General features: G+C 25.6%; 8 protein-coding genes and 1 pseudogene across 11 annotated transcripts; 5 read left to right on the forward strand and 4 right to left on the reverse strand.

Moving 5' to 3' along the window:
- Positions 1–6,651: 6,651 nt before the first annotated feature.
- LOC122847913 (odorant receptor coreceptor-like) lies at positions 6,652–8,051 on the forward strand. The gene is made up of 5 exons (XM_044145770.1): positions 6,652–6,827; positions 7,037–7,302; positions 7,573–7,694; positions 7,765–7,920; positions 8,004–8,051. The coding sequence occupies exons 1-5, from the start codon at positions 6,652–6,654 to the stop codon at positions 8,049–8,051; spliced, it is 768 nt and encodes a 255-aa protein (XP_044001705.1).
- A 1,386-nt stretch (positions 8,052–9,437) lies between these two features.
- Positions 9,438–10,748, forward strand: LOC122847914 (odorant receptor Or1-like). The gene is made up of 5 exons (XM_044145771.1): positions 9,438–9,652; positions 9,733–10,104; positions 10,192–10,396; positions 10,467–10,622; positions 10,701–10,748. Exons 1-5 carry the CDS (start codon positions 9,453–9,455, stop codon positions 10,746–10,748), a joined length of 981 nt encoding a protein of 326 aa, XP_044001706.1. The 5' UTR covers positions 9,438–9,452.
- Positions 10,749–11,195: 447 nt separating this feature from the next.
- On the forward strand, positions 11,196–12,897 carry LOC122847489 (upstream stimulatory factor 2). The gene is given in 5 exon segments (XM_044145221.1): positions 11,196–11,321; positions 11,716–11,786; positions 11,866–12,161; positions 12,224–12,305; positions 12,308–12,897. Coding segments are annotated over 5 exon segments (717 nt in total). The 5' UTR covers positions 11,196–11,280; the 3' UTR covers positions 12,535–12,897.
- A 957-nt stretch (positions 12,898–13,854) lies between these two features.
- Positions 13,855–17,599, reverse strand: LOC122847487 (V-type proton ATPase catalytic subunit A). 4 transcript variants are annotated; one of them, XM_044145215.1, is made up of 4 exons: positions 17,510–17,599; positions 16,550–16,648; positions 14,772–16,447; positions 13,855–14,699 (listed from the first exon to the last, which is right to left on the reverse strand). In XM_044145215.1, exons 2-4 carry the CDS (start codon positions 16,629–16,631, stop codon positions 14,607–14,609), a joined length of 1,851 nt encoding a protein of 616 aa, XP_044001150.1. In that variant the 5' UTR covers positions 16,632–16,648; positions 17,510–17,599; the 3' UTR covers positions 13,855–14,606. The 4 variants fall into 4 exon arrangements, with proteins under 4 accessions (XP_044001150.1, XP_044001152.1, XP_044001153.1 ...); XM_044145217.1 differs by having other exon boundaries at positions 17,404–17,533; XM_044145218.1 differs by having other exon boundaries at positions 17,160–17,530.
- A 48-nt stretch (positions 17,600–17,647) lies between these two features.
- On the forward strand, positions 17,648–23,235 carry LOC122847488 (WD repeat-containing protein WRAP73-like). The gene is made up of 8 exons (XM_044145220.1): positions 17,648–17,701; positions 17,983–18,124; positions 18,183–18,365; positions 19,290–19,469; positions 22,170–22,445; positions 22,514–22,688; positions 22,758–22,967; positions 23,033–23,235. Exons 2-8 carry the CDS (start codon positions 17,984–17,986, stop codon positions 23,233–23,235), a joined length of 1,368 nt encoding a protein of 455 aa, XP_044001155.1. The 5' UTR covers positions 17,648–17,701; position 17,983.
- Positions 18,437–18,934, reverse strand: LOC122847490 (histidine-rich glycoprotein-like). Its single transcript, XM_044145222.1, has 2 exons — positions 18,837–18,934; positions 18,437–18,764 (listed from the first exon to the last, which is right to left on the reverse strand). The coding sequence occupies exons 1-2, from the start codon at positions 18,889–18,891 to the stop codon at positions 18,520–18,522; spliced, it is 300 nt and encodes a 99-aa protein (XP_044001157.1). The 5' UTR covers positions 18,892–18,934; the 3' UTR covers positions 18,437–18,519.
- On the reverse strand, positions 19,463–22,047 carry LOC122847485 (elongator complex protein 2). The gene is made up of 2 exons (XM_044145214.1): positions 20,794–22,047; positions 19,463–20,724 (listed from the first exon to the last, which is right to left on the reverse strand). Exons 1-2 carry the CDS (start codon positions 21,975–21,977, stop codon positions 19,542–19,544), a joined length of 2,367 nt encoding a protein of 788 aa, XP_044001149.1. The 5' UTR covers positions 21,978–22,047; the 3' UTR covers positions 19,463–19,541.
- A 190-nt stretch (positions 23,236–23,425) lies between the features above and the next one.
- Positions 23,426–25,680, forward strand: LOC122847491 (annotated as a pseudogene).
- A 617-nt stretch (positions 25,681–26,297) lies between these two features.
- LOC122847492 (60S ribosomal protein L30-like) lies at positions 26,298–26,866 on the reverse strand. Its single transcript, XM_044145223.1, has 3 exons — positions 26,846–26,866; positions 26,598–26,743; positions 26,298–26,475 (listed from the first exon to the last, which is right to left on the reverse strand). The coding sequence occupies exons 1-3, from the start codon at positions 26,864–26,866 to the stop codon at positions 26,298–26,300; spliced, it is 345 nt and encodes a 114-aa protein (XP_044001158.1).
- Between the last annotated feature and the right edge of the window lie 472 nt (positions 26,867–27,338).

Here is a 27,338-nt window from a genome sequence, read left to right on the forward strand (position 1 = left end):
AGAAAAATTATTTATGTTAATCAATTTAGCGAGTTTTTCTGTTTCTTCTAATTCAATTATCACATTGTGTTTTACTCTTTTGACAATAATTTTTTTTATACAGTACATGTTTGCATTCAACATACAATGTTTTACAACAAAAAGGATACTTTTAATTTTTCATATCAATGTTGTTAATAAAAATTAATTTTTTTAACTATTGATAATAAATTTACACAACACTTTTATAATAAACTTCTAATTTAAAAATTTTTATTGAGGTAAAAAAAAATACCTTAGTCATGAAAATAGACAAATAAATAATAATTTAGTTGGATTTTTCAAGTCAAAAAGGGTTATTTTGTGCAATTATATTTAAAAATTGTTAGACGTTCTAACGTACATTTTTCAGTGTAATACTTATTAATCCATTTTTATTTTTAACGTATTTACAAAAATCACTAAACAATTTTTAATGAAATTTAATTGATTTTATTGAAGAAAAAAAACTTTAATATCAAACAAATAATACAAACACTAACAGATATATATGAAAGAAATATTTTTCTCTCAATAAACTGACTTATAAAGACGAAGTGTTATTATTGACCGCGGTGACACGACTAAACTATAAAAAAAAAAAAAATTACAACCTCCCCCACGCATTTTCCTCCAAGTTAATAGCTACCTTTGTACAATTCACCCTTTCTTAACCCTCCATATAGCAAAATGCATATTAAATTAACCCGTGGAAATTTTGCCAGATGAGGAAAATTGAGTTTTATTATTTTTCCTCTCTTGAGTTGATAAAAAAATATATAAATTACAAGAAATACTCGTCTATACACCCCTTCAACCCTTCGTCAAATTATTGTTTGAATTATTAAAAACCGACATTATCGTCGATGACATTTTTATTAATTCTCTTTGACAATATTTTTTAATTTTATTTTAATTTACAAAATAGTACACGTCTTACATTCATACGATAACAAACTATCTTATGTACAAGTGCATAAATTTAACTTCTAATATCCATACCGATAATAATAAAAATAAAAAAAAATAAACTCAATACTTGTCATGGATGATGTGATGAATTTTTTGCCAGCATGTTTTTTTGTATTTTACATAATTGGTTGTTGGAAATCAAAAAATTATACAACATCATTTTCAATTTGTTTTTACTGGTTACGAACAATAATTGTCATATTTTTATTATTTACATTTACAGTATCATCATTATTAGGAATTGCATTGTCAAAAAAAAATATACAAGAAATGAGCAAGGATTGTTTTTTACCTTTTGCAGTACTTGGATGTTTTTGTAAATCACTCAATATTGTTGGATCACATGATACAATAACATATATCATTCAAACATTTATGAATGATCCATGTTTACCAAGAAATTCAGAGGAAATTTTAATTCAAAAAAAATTTGACAAATTTATTTGGTATGTATATTTATTTAACAATCTATTAAAGGAATTAAATTTCAACAAACATTAATTAAATTATATTCCAATCGATTTCAAACAAATCACTAATTTTTGTTTGTTAATAATATATTGTTTTTTTTTTTTGTCTTTTATAAAAGGCGATGTACAGTTGCTTATGGAGTGTTGACTGAAACAACAGTAATTGGTTTAACATTTGGTTCATTTTGGTTGGATTTGGGACCAGGTGAATTGCCATTTCCTGCCTGGTTACCATTTAAACATGAAGATGGTTTTTGGTACTGGTTCGCATACTTTTATCAAATGCTTGCAGGGATTAACTCGGCAACTTTTGCAATTGGTTATGACACTTTGATACCTAGTCTCATGCTTCAAATTGTATCAAAGTTCAAAATTCTTCAGCTTAGATTTGAAAACTTTCATGAAATAAATAAATCAGATAATGAATTTGAAATATTCAAAAATGAAAAAGCTTTTATTTCTGATTGTGTTAAATTTCATGAAATTCTATTCAAGTTTGTAATGTTGTTTATAATCTACTATCTTTGATTTTATTTATTTCAATATAATTTTATAAAAATCTATATTTTTTAAACGTTCCAGACTATCTGAAATAATTAATGCGAATTTTGAATTTGTTATTTTTATGCAATGCTCGTTGAGTGTTTGTCTTATATGCCTTACAGTTTTAAATATTGATGAATATCAAACATTTTCACAAGAGTGGACAGCTGCAATACTTTATTTTGGCTGTATGCTATCACAAATATTTATTCTATGTGCTGCTGGAAATGAAGTAACACTTGTAGTGAGTTATATATATTTATTTTTATATAAACTAATTCATGTTTAATTAAAATAAGTAAATTATTTAATAGAGCAGTCAGCTTGGAGTAGCAGTATATAGTATGAACTGGACCAATTTGGATACAAGTACAATTAAAAGTCTCATTTTAATAATGAATCGTTCATTACATCCAATTGTATTTACAAGTAAAGATATTGTAACCCTTTCACTTGATTCATTTAAAAGTGTAAGTTTATATTTTTTTCATTTATTTATTTATTTTTTCATTTTCCACATTAATTTTTGTCAATTTTTCTTGTAGCTTATAAAAATTTCATACTCAACATACAACGTTCTTCATCGTAAATAATATATAAGTATATATTCAAAACCAATGATGAAGTGAAATGACCATCATATAATTTTTTTTAACTCAATTATATAAAATGATTGAATTGAGAAAATCAAATAAATACTGACTTTTTCTTTACGTTATCAATGATTAAATGTGAAATTATTTTTGTAAATTATTTTTTTGTTTCTTGCAATTTAAATTTCACATTGAATTTTACTTTTTTTACATTATTTTTTTTTTTATACACAATTAATTATTTGACTATTAATTATTATAAATTTACATAATAATTTTGTCATAAATTTTTAATGTAATAATTTTTTTTTCAAGTAAAAAAAAATATCTTAAAGTTACATGTTGATTAATTAAAAAAGTGTTTTTTTTTGTGCAATTATTTGTATAAAAATTATTCAACGGCTCATATACATACATCTTTCAGTGTAATCCATATTTATTAAATATTTACAACAGTCACTAAACAAATTTTCATAAATATTATTTAATTTCATTGAAAAATATAAAAAAACAAAAACTTGATTATCAAACAAACAATACAAACACAAACGAATATGAAAGAATTATTTTCTTCCCAATAAACTGACTTATAGGGGCAAAGTATTATTATTGCCTGCGGTGACACGACTACACTATAAAAAAAAAAAAAATAAAACCTCCCCCACGTATTTTCCTCCAAGTTAATAGCTACCTTCGTGCAATTCACCCTTTCTCAACCCTCCATACAGCAAAATGCATTTTAAATTGACCCGTGGAAATTTTGCCAGATGAGGAAAATTAAGTTTTATTATTTTTCCTCTATTGAGTTGATAAAAAAATTTACATATATCGCAAGATATACTCGTTTATACACCCCATCAACCCTCCATCAAATTATTGTTTGAATTATTAAACACCGACTTTATCGTCGATGACATTTTTATTCATTCTTTGTCACAATATTGTTGAAATTTATTTTTATTTACAGAATAGTTCACTTTATAGATTCATACGACAATAAACTATCTTATATACAAGTGCATATTTTAACTCATAATATCTATACCGATAATAATAAAAATAGAAAAAAATAAACTCAATACTTGTCATGGATGATGTGATGAATTTTTTGCCAGCATGTTTTTTTGTATTTTACATAATTGGTTGTTGGAAATCAAAAAATTATACAACATCAATTTCAATTTGTTTTTATTGGCTACGAACAATAATTGTTATATTTTTATTATTTACATTTACAGTATCATCATTATTAGGAGTTGCATTGTCAAAAAAAAATATACAAGAAATGAGCAATGATTGTTTTTTACCATTTTCACTACTTGGATGTTTTTGTAAATCACTCAATATTGTTGGATCACATGATACAATAACATATATCATTCAAACATTTATGAATGATCCATGTTTACCAAGAAATTCAAAGGAAATTTTAATTCAAAAAAAATTTGACAAATTTATTTGGTATGTATATTTATTTAACGATTTATTTAATTTTTCTTAAATATATTATACCGTTGTTCTTTTTTTTTAAATATATAAAAGGCGTTATACAGTTGCTTATGGAGTATTGACTGAAACAACAGCAATTGGTTTAACAATTGGTACATTGTGGTTGGATTTGGGACCAGGTGTATTGCCATTTCCTGCCTGGTTACCATTTAAACATGAAGATGGTTTTTGGTACTCGTTTGCATACTCACATCAACTACTTGCAGGGATTAACGCAGCAACTTTTGCTATTGGTTATGACACTTTGATACCTAGTCTTATGATTCAAATTGTATCAAAATTTAAAATTCTTCAGCATAGATTTGAAAATTTTTATGCAATAAATAAAACAGATAATAAATATGATAATATATTAAAAAATGAAAAAGCTTTTATTTTCGATTGTGTTAAATTTCATGAAATTTTATTCAAGTTCGTTTTTGAGAATACTATATTTGTTATTATTTATTTAAATAATTTTTTTAAATATATATTTTTTAAACATTTTAGACTATCTGAAATAATTAATGAGACTGTTGATTTTGTTATTTTTATGCAATGCTCATTGAGTGTTTGTCTTATATGCGTTACAGTTTTGAATATTGATAAATATCAAACATTTTCACAAGAATGGACAGCTGTAATACTTTATCTTTGTACTATACTATCACAAATATTTGTTCTATGTGCTGCCGGAAATGAAGTCTCGCTTGTAGTAAGTTAAACTTTTTCTTTTATATATCACCTAATTTATATGCTGAATGAAAAAAAAAAACCATTTTAATAAATAATTTAATTTAATTATAGAGTAGTCAACTTGGAGACGCAGTATATAGTATGAACTGGACTGATTTAGATAAAAGTACAATTAAAAGTCTCATTCTAATAATGAATCGTTCATCACATCCAATTGTATTTACAAGTAAAAATATTATAACACTTTCACTTGATTCATTTAAAAGTGTAAGTTTATATTTTTTTGATTTATTTATTTATCTTTCACATCAATTTTTAAGTATTAATTTTAACGTCTATTTTTCTTGCAGCTTATAAAAATTTCATATTCAACATATAACGTTTTTCATCGTTCATAATTCAACAAAATATTATATAACAAATAATACATGACCAGGAAATGACCAAGAAATAATTATTCTCAGCTCAATCTTAATGAAATAAATGAATTGAAAAATTCAAATTGAAATTGACTTTTCATTGACGTTATTAATATAATTGAATATATGAAGATATAAATATATTTTTAACGAAAAATCGTTTATGTTAAACAATTATAGGTAAGTTTTTTTGTTTCTTGCAATTCAAATATCACATTGTGTTTTACTCTTTTTACAATAATTTTTTTTATACAATACAAACGCACACATTATGTGTTAATAAATTATTTTTTATTTTACAGCTACTTGAAATATTTTATTCAAGATACAATGTTTGACAACAAAAAGGATAATTTCAATTTTAGTATACTTTTAATTTTTAATATCAATGTTGTTAATACACAATTAATTCTTTGACTATTGATAATAAATTTACACAATAATTTTGTGATAAGCTATTAATGTAATAATTTTTTTTCAAGTAAAAAAAAAATATCTCAGTCATGAAATAGATAGATGAATTATAATTAAGTTGGATTTTTATATATAAAATTGTTGGACGTTTCATACATACATTTTTCAGTGTAATACTTATTTATCCATTTTTATTTTTAACATATTTACAACAATCACTAAACAAATTTTCATAAAAAATAATTAATTTCATTGAAATACAAGAAAAAACAAAAACTTTATTATCAAACAAATAATACAAACGTTAACAGATATATGAAAGAAATATTTTTCTCCCAATAAACTGACTTATAAAGACAAAGTATTATTACTGACTGCTGTGACACAACTACACTATAAAAAAAAAAAATAAAACCTCCCCCACGCATTCTCCTACATGCCAAGTTAATATAGCTACCTTTGTACAATTCACCCTTCCTCAACCCTTCATATAGCAATGTGCATATTAAATTAACCCGTGGAAATTTTGCCAGATGAAGAAAATTGTCGTTTTATTATTTTTCCTCTCTTGAGTTGATAAAAAAATATATATATTCCAAGAAATACTCGTCTATACACTCCATCAACCCTCCATCAAATTATTGTTTAAATTATTAAACACCGACTACATTGTCGATAATATTTTTATTTATTCTCTCTTGCAATATTGTTGAATTTTATTTTATTTTACATAATAGTACACGTCTTACATTCATACGACAACAAACTATTTTATGTACAAGTGCATATTTTAACTTCTAATATCCATACCGATAATAATAAAAATAAAAAAAAATAAACATGGATGATATAATGAATTTCTTGCCAGCTTGTTTTTTTGTATTTTACATAATTGGCTGTTGGAAATCAAAAAATTATACAACATCAATTTCAATTTGTTTTTATTGGCTACGAACAATAATTGTTATATTTTTATTATTTACATTTACAACGTCATTATTGTTAGGAGTAGCATTATCAAAAAAAAATATACAAGAAATGAGCAGAGATTGTTTTTTACCTTTTGCAGTACTTGGATGTTTTTTTAAATCACTCAATATTGTTGGCTCACATGATAAAATAACATATGTCATTCAAACATTTTTAAATGATCCATGTTTACCAAGAAACTCAAAAGAGATTTTGATTCAAAAAAAATATGACAAATTCATTTGGTATGTATACAGTAAAAAAAAAAAATCGGTCTACACTTTTTTAACATTTAACATATAACATTTTTCGAATTATTAACATCCAGAAAATATCAAATTTAATTTTTAAAAAAGTGTAGACCAATTTTAATATTTTTTTTTTTACTTTCATATGTATTTAACAATTTATTTATGTTTTTTAAATATAACATCTTGTTTTTCTTTGATTTCAGGCGATGTACAGTTGCTTATGGTGTATTGGCTGAAACAACAGCAATTTGTTTTACATTTGGATCATTATGGTTGGATTTGGGACCAGGTGTATTGCCTTTTCCTGCCTGGTTACCATACAAACATGATACTGGTACCTGGTACTGGTTTGCATATTCAAATCAAATAGTTGCAGGGATTAACTCAACAACTTTTGCAATTGGTTATGACACTTTGATACCTAGTCTCATGATTCAAATTGTATCAAAATTCGAAATTCTTCAGCATAGAATTAAAAATTTTCATGAAATAAATGAAACAGATAATAAATATGATATATTAAAAAGTGAAAATGCTCTTATTTCTGATTGTGTTAAATTTCATGAAATTTTATTCAAGTTTGTTTTATAATCCACTATAATTTATATTATTTATTTAAATAATTTTCTAAAATATGTATTTTTTAAACATTCCAGACTATCTGAAATAATTAATGAAACTTTTGATTTCGTTATTTTTATACAATGCTTGTTGAGTATTTTTCTTATATGCCTTACAGTTTTAAATATTGATAAATATCAAAAATTTTCACAAGAATGGACAGGTGTAATACTTTATCTTTGCTGTATGCTATCACAAATATTCATTTTATGCGCTGCTGGAAATGAAGTGACACTTGTAGTGAGTTATAAATATTTATTTTTATATAAACTAATTCATGTTGAATTAAAATAAATAAATTATTTAATAGAGCAGTCAACTTGGAAAAGCAGTATATAGTATAAACTGGACCCATTTAAATAAAAGTACAATTAAAAGTCTCATTTTAATAATGAATCGTTCGTTACATCCAATTGTATTTACAAGTAAAAATATCGTAACACTTTCACTTGATTCATTTAAAAGTGTAAATTTATATTTTCTTTATTTATTTATTTATCTTTCACGTCAATTTTCAAGTATTAATTCCAATGTCTATTTTTTTTGCAGCTTATAAAAATTTCATATTCAACATATAACGTTCTTCATCGTACATAATTCAAGACAACTAAATTCAAAAAAAATAATACATGACCAGGAAATGACCAAAAAATATTTGGTTTTAGCTTGAATTAAATAGAAAATTATTAATTATTAAATATAAATTCAAATTGAAATTGACTTTTTATTATTTTCAATTATTTTCAAGGAAAAATTGTTTTTGTAAAACAATTTAGCAATTTTTTTTATTTTTTGCAGTTCAAATATCACATTGCGTTTTACTCTTTTTACAGTAATTTTTTTTATACAGTCCATAAATTATCTTTATTTTACAACTACTTAAAATATCTTATCCAACATAAGTACAATCTTTTACAGCGAAATGGATAATTTCAATTGTTCTATACTTTTAATTTTTCAGATTAATGTTGTTAACACACAATTGATTAACTGTCGATTAATAATTTTGTGATAAACTTTTAATTAAAAAAAAATATCTTAGCCATGAAAATGGTCAAATAAATTATAATTGAGTTGGACTTTTTAAGTTAAAAAGTGTTTTTTTGTGCAATTATATATAAAAATTGTTTGACGTTTCGTACATACATTTTATAGTGTAATCTTTATTAATCCATTTTCGGTTTAAAAATATTTCCAATCACTAAACAAATTTTAATAAGAATTAATTATCATCGAAAAAAAATAAAAATTTATGATCAAACAAATAATACAAACACTAACAGATAATATATGCGAAAAAAAAATTTTCCTCCCAATAAAATGACTTATAAAGACGAAGTGTTATTATTGACCGCGGTGACACGACGACACTATAAAAAAAATAAATAAATAAAACCTCCCCCACGCATTTTCCTCCAAGTTAATAGCTACCTTCGTGCAATTCACCCTTTCTCAACCCTCCATACAGCAAAATGCATATTAAATTAACCCGTGGAAATTTTGCCAGATGAGGAAAATTGAGTTTTATTATTTTTCCTCTCTTGAGTTGATAAAAAAATATATAAATTACAAGAAATACTCGTCTATACACCCCATCAACCCTCCATCAAATTATTGTTTGAATTATTAAATACCGACTTTATCGTCGGATGACATTTTTATTAATTCTCTCTGACAATATTTAATTTTATTTTAATCTACAAAATAGTACACGTCTTACATTCATACGATAACAAACTATCTTATGTACAAGTCCATAAATTTAACTTCTAATATCCATACCGATAATAATAAAAATAAAAAATAATAAACTCAATACTTGTCATGGATGATGTGATGAATTTTTTGCCAGCCTGTTTTTTTGTATTTTACATAATTGGTTGCTGGAAATCAAAAAATTATACAACATCAATTTCAATTTGTTTTTATTGGCTACGAACAATAATTGTTATATTTTTATTATTTACATTTACAGTATCATCATTATTAGGAGTTGCAATGTCAAAAAAAAATATACAAGAAATGAGCAATGATTGTTTTTTACCGTTTGCAGTACTTGGAAGTTTTTGTAAATCACTCAATATTGTTGGATCACATGATACAATAACATATATCATTCAAACATTTATGAATGATCCATGTTTGCCAAGAAATTCAGAGGAAATTTTAATTCAAAAAACATTTGACAAATTTATTTGGTATGTATATTTATTTAACAATTGTTTTATTTTTTCTTAAATATATTATACTGTTTTTTTTTTTTTTTAATTTATAAAAGGCAATGTACAGTTGCTTATGGAATAATGGTTGAAGTAACATCAATTGGTTTAACATTTGGTACACTATTGTTGGATTTGGGACCAGGTGTATTGCCATTTCCTGCCTGGTTACCGTATAAACATGTAGATGGTTTTTCTTACTGGTTTGCATATTCACATCAACTACTTGCAGGGATTAACGCAGCAACTTTTGCTATTGGTTATGACACTTTGATACCTAGTCTTATGATTCAAATTGTATCAAAATTCAAAATTCTTCAGCATAGATTTGAAAATTTTTATGCAATAAATAAAACAGATAATAAATATGATTATATATTAAAAAATGAAAAAGCTTTTATTTCTGATTGTGTTAAATTTCATGAAATTTTATTCAAGTTTGTTTTATAATATACTTTATATTTGTTATTATTCATTTAAATAATTTTATAAAAATATATATTTTTTAAACGTTCCAGACTATCTGAAATAATTAATGAGAATTTTGATTTTGTTATTTTTATGCAATGCTCGTTGAGTGTTTGTCTTATATGTGTTGGAGTTTTAAATATTGATAAATATCAAACATTTTCACAAGAATGGACAGCTGCAATTTTTTATCTTGGCTGTATGCTATCACAAATATTTATTCTATGTGCTGCTGGAAATGAAGTGACTCTTGTAGTGAGTTATAAATATTTATTTTTATATAAACTAACTCATGTTTAATTAAAATAAATAAATTATTTAATAGAGCAGTCAGCTTGGAGAAGCAGTATATAGTATGAACTGGACTTATTTAGATACAAGTACAATTAAAAGTCTCATTTTAATAATGAATCGTTCATTACATCCAATTGTATTTACAAGTAAAAATATTGTAACACTTTCACTTGATTCATTCACAAATGTAAATTTATATTTTTTTCATTTATTTTTTTATTTTTTCATTTTCCACATAAATTTTTGTCTATTTTTTTTTTTGCAGCTTATAAAAATTTCATACTCAACATATAACGTTCTTCATCGTACATAATTCAAGACAACTTAATTCAAAACAAATAATACATGACCAGGAAATGACCAAGAAATATTTGTTTTTAGATCGGATAAAATAAAATAAATGAATAAAAAAATTCATATTTAAATTGACTTTTCACTTACGCAATTAATATAATTAAATATAAATGTATTTTTAACGAGAAAATGTCAATATAAATTTATAGATTACTTAACAAATATCTTTTCAATTTTATAACATTATTTTTAAATAAATTTTTCATCACTCTTATTATCAAAAACAAATATTTTCTTTTTTTTTTTTCTTTGTAAATCAATTTAGCAAGTGGTTTTATTTTTCTTGCAATTCAAATATAACATTGTCGTTTAAATAATTTAAAAAAAAGCGACAAGTCGCTGCATTTGAAGTTGAAAAAAAAAAGAGATGGAGCTAGTGCTGCGTGCGCCTTAAATTATACGCCATTTTGTACACCACATGACCTCGTTGTCGTGTCCCGTGACCAGCTCACGTGAATTTTGATAAATTCAAACGTTTTTTGGTGGCAAAAATGGATATTTTGGAGCAACATCTTGATCAACAAGACGTCAGGTATAAATTAACAATAACAATATTAATATACGTGTGTATTATTTTTTGAATATCAAGTATAACCGGGCCAATTGTCAAGGTCATCATATACATTGAGACTGTGTCTCACACCACAGTGCGCATTTACTTGTTAACGACAAAAGCTTCCTTATATACATTCACATGAATACATTTTCTTTTTTTTTTTAAACATTGCAGTATTGCTCTCTGTCTCTCTCCCACTTACTTTACTCTATTTACAATAATTTTTCTACACAGTACATCAACACACACACACGCACAACCAATTACTCATTTAACAACAAACAAATTTTTTTTTTTTCTCAATTGTTTGTTGACGTAATAAAGTATAAAATAAACAAGTTAAAAATATGACAGATAATTATGATTTTAGTTCTGTCAATCCAAAAGTTGAAGTTGGTACAGCATTAGTACTTGAAGAAACTGATATGGTTGAATGTGAAGGTAAATTAAAAATAAATTAAATATATATTAAAATATAATTTTTAAAATTCATTAATATAAATGTTTCATTATGATGAAGCATATGATCCACTTGCAGGTGATAATCAAGCTGGTGATGATGGTATAAGATATCCTGAAACAGTGTCATATAGAGTTGTACAAGTTAATAGTAATTCAGTTACAAATGACATTGATTTACCAGTAACACATCAAAGTGGTAATTCTGTACAAGTATTAACAGCACCTGGACAATATTTTATTGTTAGTAATCCAAATGAAATATTTACAACAACACCATCATCAAGATCATTAGCACCACGTGCAACAACATTGCAAATTGATTCACCAAGATCAATGACACCAAGTGTTAAAAAGGTTTGTTTAATTTATTAATTTGTTAATTGTGTATGTATTTTATTTGGTTATTTATTTTTTAGAGAGATGATAGAAGACGAGCAACACATAATGAAGTTGAACGTCGTCGACGAGATAAAATTAACAACTGGATTGCTAAATTGAAATAGAATGTATAAGAGTATTTTTTTTACAGAGCAAAGGTGGAATTTTAGCAAAAGCATGTGATTATATTAATGATTTAAAAGATACTAATCAAAAACTAAATCAGTGTCTTTTAGAAAATGCAAAACTACAAGATGAAGTATCATCATTAAAAGAAATTGTTGCTAAATTAACACAAGAAAATAATAATCTTAAATTAACAAGTGCAAATATTATAATTGATTCTTAATAAATATATATTTATTATTTTTTATTTCACAAAATTATTATGAAATAGTTGTAAATAAAATTCATATGATTCTCAAAAAGCCAAGGCTTATTAGAATATTTAAAAAAAAAAAAAAAAAGAAAAAACATTTCGAAATATTTCTTCTTATATTATTTAATTTGTTTTTTTTGTTTTTAAATTATGAAAAAAATATTCGAGGCAAAGGCTGTAAATAATAAGCGCCAATTAAAAAAAAATATAAATAATTTACAAAATGTTTTTGCCTAAAATTCGAAGCAATAATGTTTTTTTCTTTTTTTTTTTTTTTTTTATTTTAATTAATTTCCGTATAAATGTAAAATTAAATATATAGAATTGTAATATATCGTTAATGTATATACCGTGGGGTTATTGTTATATTATTAATAATAATGAGATTTACAAAAATAAAAATGACAAAATAAAATCATTCTTCCGAATGTCGATTTAAAAAATAAATAAACAATAATTATTTTATTTGTTAATTGAGTTTAGATAATAAATAACCAAAGTATTTAATCATGACAAATGTATTAAAAATTCCAATAATTAAAATACGACAAAGCAAAATAATAAATAAATGTTTATCTGAAAATTGTTGAAATAATAAAAGCTAAAAATCATTATTAGTAAAATATTTCGAGTCTATTATTTAACTGATTTAATTGGGGCATTTTATAATTAAAATTAATCAATAAAAATTTTACCAAATGGTTCCATTAATTCTGAAATTTCCAACAAAAATAATCCAATGATTTAATTTAAAAAATTCGATTTAAATAGTCAACATATTTAATCATCAAAATAGAATGAAAAAAAATTTATTACAACTGAAAAAAAAATTAAAACATGATCCAGCCATCAAAACAAAAAATGCCACAATTGGCTAGATTATTTTTTTTTTTTAATTTTTATTATTTTCTCATTTTTTTTTTTAACGTAATATCAACGTTAACATAGTTTTAATTATTCTATTCAACGCTTATATTTACTCTGTTTGTTTTTTTTTTTTTTTTAAACTTCTATCATGATAACATATAATATGGTACAATAGCTAATACTTGATGAATTATAATTGATAAATTTCAAATCATTTTGCTTGATGAAAGACTGCCATTCTTTTTTGTTATTTTCAAATTTATTCATCAAATTTTTATGGACTCAAAATCATCCATAAAATAATGATTAAATATATATATATTTTTTGTTTCTTTTTTTAATTTTCCATCATTTATATTACTTTCATATTTTAATGGCTTTTGAAATAATTATGGAAAATATATTTCCACCCTTCGTATTACACTTGAATACGTTTTTCTTTTTTTTTTCTTTTCGATTTTTTTTTTAATATCAATGGAACAAAAAAATAGACATAAAAATTAATTGAATATTTTCATAAATCTCATTCCAAAATACTAGGAATAGTTTACAATGATTGGAAACATTTTATTTATTTAATTAATCTTAATATATTCTTTTTTTTTTTTTTCGTTATCCGCAAGTTTAGGGCATTACAACTTTATTGTCTCGATCGAAATGTAATTTGTGTTTTTGTATTTATGCATGTGTACGTGTGTAGGTGTGTGTTGGCCCTTGAAAAACAATCTTTCTTATAATTTAAAAATATGTACTCATGAAATTATTAAATGCCCAAAATTCATTGAATCAAATTTTAATATAATTTTTCTTTTTTTTTTTTTTTGTAAACTGTCAATATATACAATTTTAATTTATTTTAATTCATTTAAACTGCCGGCAGAATCATCAGGATTTAGGCCTCAATGGTAACTGATTATAAGGTTTTCAATATTTTTTGTTGTTGTTGTTATTTTTCAAAGAAAAAAAAAAAACAAAATACTGCTAAATTTATTAGAAATTGGCAATTAGTTTTGCAATTCAATTACCAGTTAATAGATATATTTTTTTTTTTTTTTTTTTATTTCCAATCAAGTAAAACCCTAAACATATTGGCATTTTTTAAACGATCGATAAAATAAAGGATTTTTCTGTGCGGAAAATAAAATGGAAATATTTGAAAAAAAAAAAAAGAAAATTTAATCTTCGAGATTTCTGAATGCTTGTTGAATGTCTTCATGAAGTGTATCAAAATCAGCTCTGATTTTAGCTTCACCATCTTTTACAGGATCCTAGATAAATAAATAAAAATTAATTTAATAAAATGATTAAACAAAAACAGAGGATTTTTATAAAATACTTACTTTGAATTTCATACAACTGAGTTGATAAAGAATATTTCCCATGCTGTCACGAATGACATTCCAAGTAATTTTATTATCAGATTGTGCTGTTGATTCAACAACATGTCTTGCCATGTCATAAAATGCAATCATATTACGTAACATACCAACAGTTTTGTAAAATGGACAAAAACGATCATAAGATGAATAACTGTTTTGTTGTAAGAAATCATCTTTTAATAATTTAGCAACTTCAAGTGTTATTTTATCTGTTTCAGCAAGTGATGCTTTACCAACCAATTGTACAATTTCAGATAAATCTTCTTCTTCTTGAAGAATTTCCTTGACTTTAGTACGTAATGGAACAAATTCTTGGAAATTTTTATCATAAAAATCATCAAGTGCACGTAAATATTTACTGTATGATATTAACCAATTAATTGATGGAAAATGTTTTCTTTGAGCAAGTTTTTTATCAAGACCCCAAAATACTTGTACAATACCAAGTGTTGCACTTGTTACTGGATCTGAAAAATCACCACCAGGTGGTGATACAGCACCAACAATACTAACTGAACCTTCACGATCTGGATTACCCAAACATTTAACACGTCCAGCACGTTCATAAAAACTAGCAAGTCTAGCACCTAAATAAGCTGGATAACCAGAATCAGCAGGCATTTCAGCAAGACGTCCAGATATTTCACGTAATGCTTCAGCCCAACGTGATGTTGAATCAGCCATCATAGCAACATTATAACCCATATCTCTAAAATATTCTGATAATGTTATACCAGTATAAATTGATGCTTCACGTGCAGCAACAGGCATATTTGATGTATTAGCAACAAGTGCTGTACGTTTCATAATTGATTCAGTAACACCATCAATTTCAACTGTTAATTCTGGAAATTCTTGTAATACCTCAGACATTTCATTACCTCTTTCACCACAACCAACATAAATAATAATATCAGAATTTGAATATTTTGATAATGATTGTGATATAACTGTTTTACCACAACCAAAAGCACCAGGTATTGCTGTTGTACCACCTTGTACACATGGAAATAATGAATCAAGTACACGTTGTCCAGTTAATAATGGATGATTTGCTGGTAATTTTTCAGTAACTGGACGTGGTTGACGTACTGGCCATACTTGTAACATTGACCATTTACTACGTTCACCATCAAATTCAGTTTCCAATATAATATCATCAACAGTATAATTACCTGGTGGTGCAATATATGTTACTGTACCTTTAGCTTTTGGTGGTACAATCATTTTATGTTTAACCAATGTATTTTCATGTACAATACCATAAAGATCACCACCAGTAACATGACTACCATTTTTAATATTCATTGGATTAAAATCCCATTGTATTGTTCTTGATAATGCTGGTGTATTCATACCTTTTGGTATGTATATTGAATTTGTTAATTCATTTATGTCTTTTAATGGACGTTGTATACCATCAAATATACTACCAAGTATACCTGGACCAAGTTCAACTGATAATGGTTTACCAGTACGTAATACTGGATCACCAACTGTTACACCACTTGTTTCTTCGTATACTTGAATTGTTGCCATATCACCTTCTAAACGAATTATTTCACCAACCAATTCATAATATCCAACACGTACCAACTCGTACATAGCTGATCCAGACATATTTTCTGCCGTAACGACTATATTTCAATCAATTAAAAATAACATTTTATTAAATTATTATTCTTCTTTACTTTAAATTATTTTTAAGGTCAAATTTAATGCTTTTTTTTCTATCTTACCAGGTCCAGAGACAGCATAAACATATCCATAGATCGATTCTTTCGACACATTGGCAATTTTTGGTAGGCCACGGCTAGCCATTTTGATGATTAATTAATCTAGAAAAAAAATTAACAAATAAAAACAATTAAAATCAATTATTATTTACATGCACAAATATTTACTAAAATTAACTAAATTTAGTATGACTTGGAGAAAGTAGACCACTCCCTGAATATGATGAGCCAAAAAAATTATGTCAAATATTAATCATTTAAAATCAGTAATCAATAATTAAAAATTAATTTTTTAAATTTAATTGGAAAATTTATCAATCTAGCAACACTTTGATTAACATACTTAAAATATTTATTAAATATATTTTGTATATTTTATATATTTTAACCAATATTTATTTATTTTTTTTTTTTTTATGAGCAAGTATAAATGATAATCAGTCTCGCGGAATTCACGTGAGCAGTTCGAAAAGTAGGCGTAGCCCATTGAATGCGCCAGAGTATTCGGCGCAAAGTGGTCTTTTATTATTATTATTAAATTTTTTTTTTTTTTTTGTCAAAATTATTACTCCATTTTTTAATTTATTAAAACTAAAAAAAAAATAATAATTACTCAATTATATGATAGATAATAAACACTGCAAATTGATGAATGAAATGAAAAAAAGAAAAAAAAAAATTGTTATTAATATTTTAATAATTATATTGTAAAATTAATTTTTTGTTCGCGTGGAAGTTTTGATGCGCACAGAATAAATGACAGAGATGGATGATCAATCGATACAAGTCAACTATTATTATGTTTTTTTTTTTTTTTTTAAATAATTGTTTTAATAATTTATTGTTGTTAAACGCACTGTTGTTTATTTTGGCGTATTGACAATTAATTGACACTTGTGTTTAAGATTGGTTGATGTTTTACTTAATTTTTTTTAACAAGATAAAAATAGTTGAAGAACTTACTGAATTGTCCAAGGGGGACTGATGCCGAGGATTACACCCAACGAGTCGAGCCTAGCCACTATCACAAGACATGGTCAGCTGATGTTATGTCCTGTTTTCAATGCAAGCGACAATATTATTATTTATTTTTTTTATTTACGCGACATGTATTTGAAAATTTGTTTTGTTTTTTTTTTATCTATAAATTGACAGGTAAATAAAACGTTGTTTTTTTTTCTCTATTATTTATTTAATAATAAATAATTGTTGTAAATTTATTAATTTTTTTTTTTAAGGTTTATTTACAATTACCTTCATGTAGTTTATAAAAAATAAAAAAATATTAATTTAATTTAATTAATTTTATAAACAATGTTCTATTTAGTGTCAATTTTTAATTGTTGTTTAATTTTTTACAACAAATTTTTATGATTAATTTAAATTGATGCTTATTTTTAAAATAACTAAATGATTTTTATCTAATTATTTTACAGAATGTTTCGTATAAACAAAGACCTGTGTTTATTTTCACCAACTGGTGAATTTTTTGCAACAGCATATCAACAAGAATTATCAATAAAAGACAGTAAAACATTGGATGAATATCAGACATTTACATTTACTGATACAATTGAGGTAAAATTTTTCAATTAAGAAAATTAATTTCTATTATTAACACAATTTATTTATTTAGGATTTTCAATGGTCACCAAATGGTCAATTGATTCTTTGTGCAAATTCAAAAAAAAATATCATCGAAATTTATTCATTAAAATTACCAAATTGGAATTGTAAATTAACTGAGGGTAGTGCTGGTTTCGAAAAATTTACGTGGACACCAAATAGTAAAGAATTTATACTTACATCAGACTTTAATGTAAGTTATTTTTTTATAATATTAAAACAATAGCTAGTTTATTAATTTATTGTATTTAATTATTTTTATTCAATCATTTTATTTGAATAACAATTTTATGTTGTGTATTGGTATTTAACGACACTTTTTTCTGATTCATATTTAATTAATTTAATCATACATGAGGAACAGTATTATCGTGATGGTGATGATGGTGGTGATGGTGATGGCTTGAGCTAGTATCTTCATGATGATGATGGCTTGATCTATCGTATTCATGATGATGATGGCTTGATCTATGTTTTGAACTATCATCTGCATGATGAAGATGAGTTGATCCATCATCTACATGATGATGATGATGACTTGATCCATGATCTACATGACCTATTCCATCTCCAGAAACAGCTGATATTAAAACTGAAAGGAAAAAACAAAAAACAAATGTAATTTATAGAATCTTGATAGCAATAAATTGTAGATCAATCTTACCAATGAAGTAAACAGCAAGACAGCTGAAAAGTATTATAGAAAATAATTTAGACATTGCGTTTTTTTTTTTTTTTCCTGAGTATTAAACAATACAGAATTATCCAACTGATTAATCAACAAAAATTGATCCATTTTATAACTCTCAATAAAGGAAATAAATAATTATTTTTATTTACTCATTTTAAAATAATAAACTTGTTAAAAAAGAAAAAATTTAAATAACAAAAGAATGTTATTATTATCACAAATTTTATAACAATTGACACACCTTTACTTGCGTAATTTATTATAATAAAGAAAATTTGTTAATTTAAAGAAAAAATTTTCCTTTTAAACAATAATATTTTTTAATTAATAAAAAGTGGGAAAATTTAATAATAAAAATATAAAGCTTAATGAATATAAGAAAAAAAAAAAAATGTTGTTTACAAAATATTTTATTTGTTTTTTCAGGTACATTTGTCGATATACAATATACATACTCGAAAAAACACTCAAATATGGGGAATAAAATCTTCAATTAAAAAAAATTATATAATTAATAATATCAATGAAAAATTAGCAGTCATATCATCATCAGATGGAAAAGATTTTATAGAAATATATGAAATTAAAAATTGGCAATTAACACGAGTAAGTAAAAAAATAACAACAATTAAAAATTTATAATTAATTATTGATGGTTTTATTTAAAGAAAAAAATAATTAACATTTTAAAATTTGATTAATATTAATATCATGAATTTTAACAGCTCCATCAGAGCCACAACTTGCAAGTTGAATTAATTCATTTTTAAAAGATGGTCTGAATGATAGTTTTTTAACTGTTTTATGATGTCCACAAGATGTATCACTTTTAATACAACATATCCAATTTGATTCATCATTATAAATTGTTAATTTTTGTATCATTATTATTCCTTCTTCAAAGCCAATAGCAATAATGTAGTTATCAGTATCAAGTATACCAGGTGAAAATGAAAGAGCTGTTACAGATGTACCTTTAATTTCTAATTGAGCTGATGGTATTGGTGTTTCATTGTTATTATTATTACATCTAATATTATCAGCATTCCAAATACCAATTTTACCATCTCTTGAACCAGTTGAAAAGTATTTTGAATCATGTGTCCATGCACAACACCATATTATTCTTGTATGTAATGAACCACTTGATGGACTTATACCAACAAGTTCATAATTAATATTATTATCATCATCATTTTGTGAATAAAAAAGTGACCAACGTCTGTCTCTTGATACTGATACCAAGTATTTATCATTTGGTGAAAATTCCATTTGTGATACAGTTAATCTGTGTGATATTAATTTTTGTACATATCCCCATGTTACTGTACTCCAAAGTAATATACTTGAATGTTCTTCATTATTTGATTTACATGCTGTTGCTAATAATTTAGCATCATGTCTTGATGCCATTGAAAATATTTCATAACCATGACCATAAAGTTTTCTTATTTCTTCCCATTTTGTATGACGTATTTTTTCTTCTTCAGTTGGTCCTCTATCATTATTAATATCCATAATATCAAAATCTTCTTCTATAATATCATTTTCATTATTGACAAATGATTTATTTGTTAAACCTAATGCTCCTACTTCAACTCTGTTATTTGTATTTTTTGAAATTATCCAATTTTCATTGTTTAAACATTTTATAAAATCACTTGGTGCTGTTAATATTCTTGGAACTTTTTCATCAGCACCACATGCAAACATTGTTGGTGTTAATATTTCAATACAATTAATATCATATCCATGAGTCAATGGACGTCCATATTCTTTCCAAATTTCATTATTATTATTATTTATTTTCCATGGTACATGAATTCTTATTGTTTGATCTAAACTTGTTGATAATAAATATCTAAAAATAAATGAAAATAAATAGATTAGTAAATAAATCAATTAAAATATTTTAATGTTAATGACATACCTTCCTTTTGGATCCCAGTGTATATCAGTAACATCAGAATTATGTCCACTTGGTACTGATAATGGTAACCATCTATCAAGTTCATTATTATATTTCCACATATGAAATGTACCTTTGTAACCATGTGCAAGTACACTTAAACCATCACCACTAAATTTACAACCATAAAAACCAAGTGTATTACCTCCAACATTACCTAATCTAACATTTTCAGTCCATACACCATTGTCATTTGGTGACCAAACAATCATTGATTGATCCAATGCACATGATAATAATTTATTTTCTCTAATTGTTTTACCATTTTTAGTTATTGATGGAATCCAATTAACACCATAAACACGATGCTCATGTCCACTTAATACAGATTCAATCATAATTTCATATTCTTCATTACCAATTTTAAATTGATTTATTTTTTCATCATCTGGTTTTTCTTCAGCAATTAATATTTTCCATAATCTTATTGTACCATCTTGTGAACCAGTTACAAGTACACTTTCATTATTATCATTTTTAATATAATCAAAACATTGAATCCAATCTTGATGTCCATTTAATGATCTGACTTTTGTAAAATTTGGTATTGTCTCATTTTTATAATTTTCCCATGCTAATATTTGAATTGATGAATCATCAAGACCAGCAATTATTATTGGATATTTTGATTTACCAGGAAGAAATGCAAATAATACTTCTGTTGGTATTTTTCCATTTAAATTAATCATTTGTTTTTCACTTATGACATTTGATTTACGTTGCCATACTGAAAATATTTCATTAAATGATGATGCACATATTAATAGATCACGTTTTTTATAATCATCATGAGTATTATCATCCAAATAAATTGCATCAGCAGTTGTTAAACTATCACCAAGACTTAGGCTAATATCTGGAGTATAAACATCATCATTAACATTCCAAATTATTATGGTACCATCAATTGAAGCTGATAATAATTCATCTTCAATTTTATCTTGTTCTCTTGTTATCCATTTTACTATTTTAACTTTTGACATATGTTTATGAAGTGTTTTTTCAGTTTTACCGGTGTTGTTTTCAACATTTGGATCATATATTGCAACTGCATTTGATGAACCATATGCAATCTTGTTATTTTTTCCCCAATCAACTGATCTTGAATGACTATTTGTCGAGCAAGATATATAATTAGTTTCCATTTTATATTTTAATTGTTTAAAGTTTATTTTGACAACAATTACTAATAAATACTTCAAACCTCAAATGAAAACGTGTTTTATTTTTTTATTTTAGCTAGATGTTATTAACGCGCATAATATTCTACGCATACACGCCATTTTAATAAATAATTTAGCGCGAAATTTCGAATAAATGTTTTTATTGGTTTTCAGAAATTAATGTGTGATAAATTATTTGGTATTGATGGTGTATCTTGGTCACCAAATGGAGAGTTATTGGCAATATGGTGTTCAACTATTGGCAAATCAAGGCTACTTATTTATTCAACAATTACTGATACACATATTGGAGCATTTACTGGTGAAAATAATGAAAAAAATAACGAGATGCATTTCGATGATGATGATGAAAAATATGTTAAAGGTATAGATAAAATTGTTTGGGGATCAACTGGTGAACTTATAGCCATTGCTGGATACAATGAAAAAGTTAGTAAAAAAAATTAATAATAATTAAGAATAAATTAATGATGTTATTGTTTTTTATATGATTTAAGATTGCTATTGTGAATTATATAACATGGTCAGTTGTATTGGAATTTTATTGTGGTCCTGTAATTACTGAAGACAATATTCTCAGCAAAGTTTTCAAGGAAATTGATATTAAACCACGTAATTGGACAAATGACGAATTTTTATCAACAATTCCTGATCGTCCATTGAGATATAAACGTAAGTTTATGATTTATTAATTTTTATTTAATTTAAAATAATTGTTTATCATTTTATTTTGTTGACTAGTCAAAGAAATTTATGAACGTCCAATAAGTCTGAGCATTGATTTGAAGCCTAGCAATTATAACGTGTCAATTGCTGCAATTGATATTTTGGAATTTAACACATCTGGAAAATATTTAGCAATGAGACATCAGCTTTATCCAACTGTAATGTTCATTTGGGATTTAATGGAAGATACTGTTGATTATGTATTTACAAAAAATCCAATTACAGGTAAATTAAATATCTTGATGTGTATAAATTTTAAAAAATTAATTTACATGTTGGAATTTGTTTAGGTATTTGCTGGAAGCCAAATTCAGGATGTCTTTTTATTTTTTCTAATTCATCTGTTGTCATTGAATGGAGACCAAATGAAACTGCAATGTGTTTTGAGACTCCAAAAAGTATAAAAGTATTAAATGCCAGTTGTAATCCTGGAGGTGATACTTTGGCTTTGCATGGATACTGTAAAACTTCAATTATTAGAATAAATGAGTGAATTTATTATTGAGAATTTGGTTTGATCATAACTCAATTAATTATTAATTTTTGTATAAGAAAAATAAAATAAACACACAATTTTTTATTTTCATTGCTTTGTAGATAATTATAAATTTCTAATTTATCTACAAATTAAATATGGCGATGGACTATTATTATTATCATATAATAATCATCATCTCAATTCTCAACTTTATTTTAGTTGGCGTTCTCCGTGGTTCTCCATTTGTAACTTTTGGGAGCTTCATTCATATCCTTTTTTGGTATTATTTAACAAGTTTTTTCAACATCAAGTACTGACGATAATTAAGGGCGTCAAAAATGGTAATGTTTATTAATTTTGTTAATTAACTGTGTGAATTATGATGAGTTTAAGTTTGGTTTATATTTCATGATGATACCGGCTAGAAAGAAAAAAATGACAAACCATCACGTGTGTCATGTACAAATAAAATTAAAAACTGTTATTTTGACATAATAATGCTCTTTATTTTAATGGGGATAAATATTGATTGATTGTTTTTGAATTTTATAGACTGTGCATTATGATGGTTTTGCTTCAAAATATTTTATTGTTAATGTTAAAAGTTTTTTGAGTGATGATATTAACCTAACCCATGAAATTTTAATTATTTTTAGATGTCCCTAAACCCTGTGAGGGTATTGAACCGTGAGGCAGAAGAGGAAAAAGCTGAAATTGCTCGTTTGAGTCTTTTTGTTGGTGCAATTGCCATTGGAGAATTAGTAAAATCAACTTTAGGCCCAAAAGGCATGGACAAGATCCTAGTTGCTCATGGTAGAAGTGCTGGTCAAGTTGAAGTAACCAATGATGGTGCAACTATTCTCAAGAGTATTGGAGTTGATAATCCAGCAGCTAAAATTCTTGTAAATATGTCTAAAGTTCAAGATGATGAAGTTGGTGATGGTACCACATCAGTCACAGTCTTTGGTAAATATTCACTTGATGATTATCTTCATTGTATCAGCTCTGAATATGACCTTGTATTGACCATGTAATTTTATTATTTTAGCCTCAGAATTATTGAAAGAAGCTGAAAAATTAATTGAACAAAAAATTCATCCACAAACAATTATTGAGGGTTGGCGTGTTGCACAAGATGTTGCTAAAAATGCTCTTCAAAATGCAACATCTGACAATTCAGCAGATTCAGAACGTTTTCGTGAGGATCTCATGAATATTGCACGTACAACATTGAGCTCAAAGATTCTTTCACAACACAAAGAACATTTTAGTAAACTTGCAGTTGATGCAGTATTATCGCCTTAAAAGGCTCTGGCAATTTATCTGCCATACAGATCATCAAGAAAAGAGAGCAACTCTGCTGATTCTTTTCTAGATACTGGATTTTACTAGACAAAAACTACAGGTGTTCATCAGCCACAAAAAATAACTGATGCTAAAATATTAATTGGAAATACCAATGGACACAGATAAAATTAAAGTATTTGGTTCAAGGGTACGAGTTGACTCAATGGCCAAAATTGCTGAACTTGTAAACTTCTGAAAAAGAAAAATGAGGAAAGACAAAATTGATAAAATTAAAACATGGTTCAAATTTTCTTCATCAACAGACAATTGATTTATAATTATCCAGAACAATTGTTTGCTGATGCAAATGTCATGGCAATTGAACATGCTGACTTTGATGGAATTGAAAGACTTGCTCTTGTAACTGGAGGTGAAATTGTCAGTACATTTGATCGACCTGAACTTGTCAAGCTTGGCAAATGTGAATCGATTGAACAAATAATGATTGGAGAAGATACTATTTTACGTTTCTCCGGAGTTCCATTGGGAGAGGCATGTACAATTGTTATTCGTGGAGCAACACAACAAATCTTGGATGAAGCTGAACGATCAATTCATGATGCTCTTTGTGTTCTTGCTGCAACTGTTAAAGAATCACGAATTGTTTATGGTGGTGGATGTAGTGAAATGATAATGGCTGTTGCAGTAATGAAAACAGCAGCAGCAACTGCTGGAAAAGAGGCTGTTGCCATGGAAGCATTTGCCAGAGCACTCCAACAATTACCAACAGTTATTGCTGACAATGCTGGATATGATTCAGCTCAACTTGTCAGTGAACTCAGAGCAGCTCATTACTCTGGAAATAACAGTGCTGGTTTAGACATGGAAGCTGGTAAAATTGGCTGCATGAAAAATCTTGGCATCACTGAATCATGGGCAGTTAAACGACAAGTTCTTCTTAGTGCTGCTGAAGCAGCAGAAATGATTCTTCGTGTTGATGACATTCTTCGATCAGCTCCACGTAAACGCACTCAAGATCGTGGACATTGTTAATTTTAATTTTTTTCCATTTCAATCAATAACAATTCTACTCATCTATACATTTTTTTATACCTTCATACTAAAATGGAGATTAAAAATATTTTTAATTTACTAATGACTCAAAAAATTAAATAAATAGTATGTAGTAAAATTGTTCATTGTACATTTTTTTTTTTTTTTTTCATTATTAATAATTAAAAACTTAAATAAAAAAATTTGAAAATACAATTAATTTTTAATTTTCTGTTTATTTTTATATTAATAAATAATTCAGGTTTACTTGTATGATCTTTTTTTTTTTAAACAAGTTATTATAATATGTTTTAATAACTAAATAATACAATTTAAAAAACTAACAATTAAAATAATTGTTTTTTCAACTTCAGCAAAAAAAGTAAATAACATTTTTACAATGATTAATTACTTTTTGTGTTTTAAGGATATAAGAGAAATTAATTAAAATAATCATCATTTAGAAGTAAACAAAATATAACTATAACAATTTAACTATAACAACAATAAACTATAACTATAACAACATAAACTATAACAATTTATATTTGCATTTTTAAAATGAAATTAAATTTTCGAAAAAGAAATACAATTATTATCTTATTTCAATGAATTTTTTTAGAAAATCACTGCTTTGGACATAGTTTATCATGTTAATATAAATAATATTGACTCAATAGTCTATGGTGATTTAAAAAAAAAGTCGAAATTTTTAATAACTGAATGTTGTAATATTTTTATGCTTGAGCAGCAGTTGGCATTAACTTGATGATGTCTGAGTTACCAGGATCTGTGATTGAGAGTGTGCAACAACGGAAGTATTTACCACAAGCTGTACCCAATTCAATATTGTTACCAGTGTAAAAGTGGACTCCAGTTTTGGCCAACAATGCGTAATATTCAATCTCTGATTTTCTGAAAATAAAATTAAACAAAATGTCATTAATTTGTTCATTAATCCATAATAAATTTGGTGTTTTTTTTTTTATTCATTTATAGAGAATATACAACAAAATGATTTGTAATTTTAGTCTCACCTGAGTGGAGGTGTATTGTTGGCAATAATGACAAGTTTAGCTTTTCCTTGACGAAGAGATTTCAAGGCCTGCTTGTAGCCCAATACAAATTTGCCTGATTTCATAACCAAAGCAAGTTTGGAGTTGATGCTCTCCATAGCTTTTTTCTACAATATATAAATAATAATATTAATAAACAAAAAAAAATAATTTACAGTTTTAGGTTCAACAAAAAACCATGTGTTTAATTATTAAATTAAAAATTTTACCTGTTTCTTTGGAGCAACCATTTTGATGAATTTCAATTGTTTTTTAATTATCAAAAATACTGCACAAATAATAAATTTAATTTATTATTTAAATGGTTAAATAAAAATATGTATGAAAAAAAAAAAAAAAAAAATCTTATAAATAAAAGGGTTTTAACTTTAACCTCCAAGCTGCAACGAAAAAAAAGAATATGAATGAAAAAAAACTGAAAAAAACGAAAAAAATACCGGCCCAGAGTTGCCAGCAAGAGCCAAGAAGTTAGAAGTGTTAGAACTTGAAAGCTAATATTATCCACTCTCTCTTTTTTTTTTTTCTCTCTCCTCATCCCCACTCATTCCTCAAAGCCAATAATAGCGCCAAAAGTTAAAACATTATATTAATTTTGTAATTATAATCTTTCCTTATTATATATTTGATTTTATATGAAAAAAAATACAGGGGCCTCATCCCTTCTTTTTTTTTTCATGGGGTGCATGCGCTCAAGTTCATTGT

Source organism: Aphidius gifuensis, linkage group LG1 (assembly GCF_014905175.1).
Source record: "Aphidius gifuensis isolate YNYX2018 linkage group LG1, ASM1490517v1, whole genome shotgun sequence".
Lineage (NCBI taxonomy): Eukaryota > Metazoa > Arthropoda > Insecta > Hymenoptera > Braconidae > Aphidius > Aphidius gifuensis.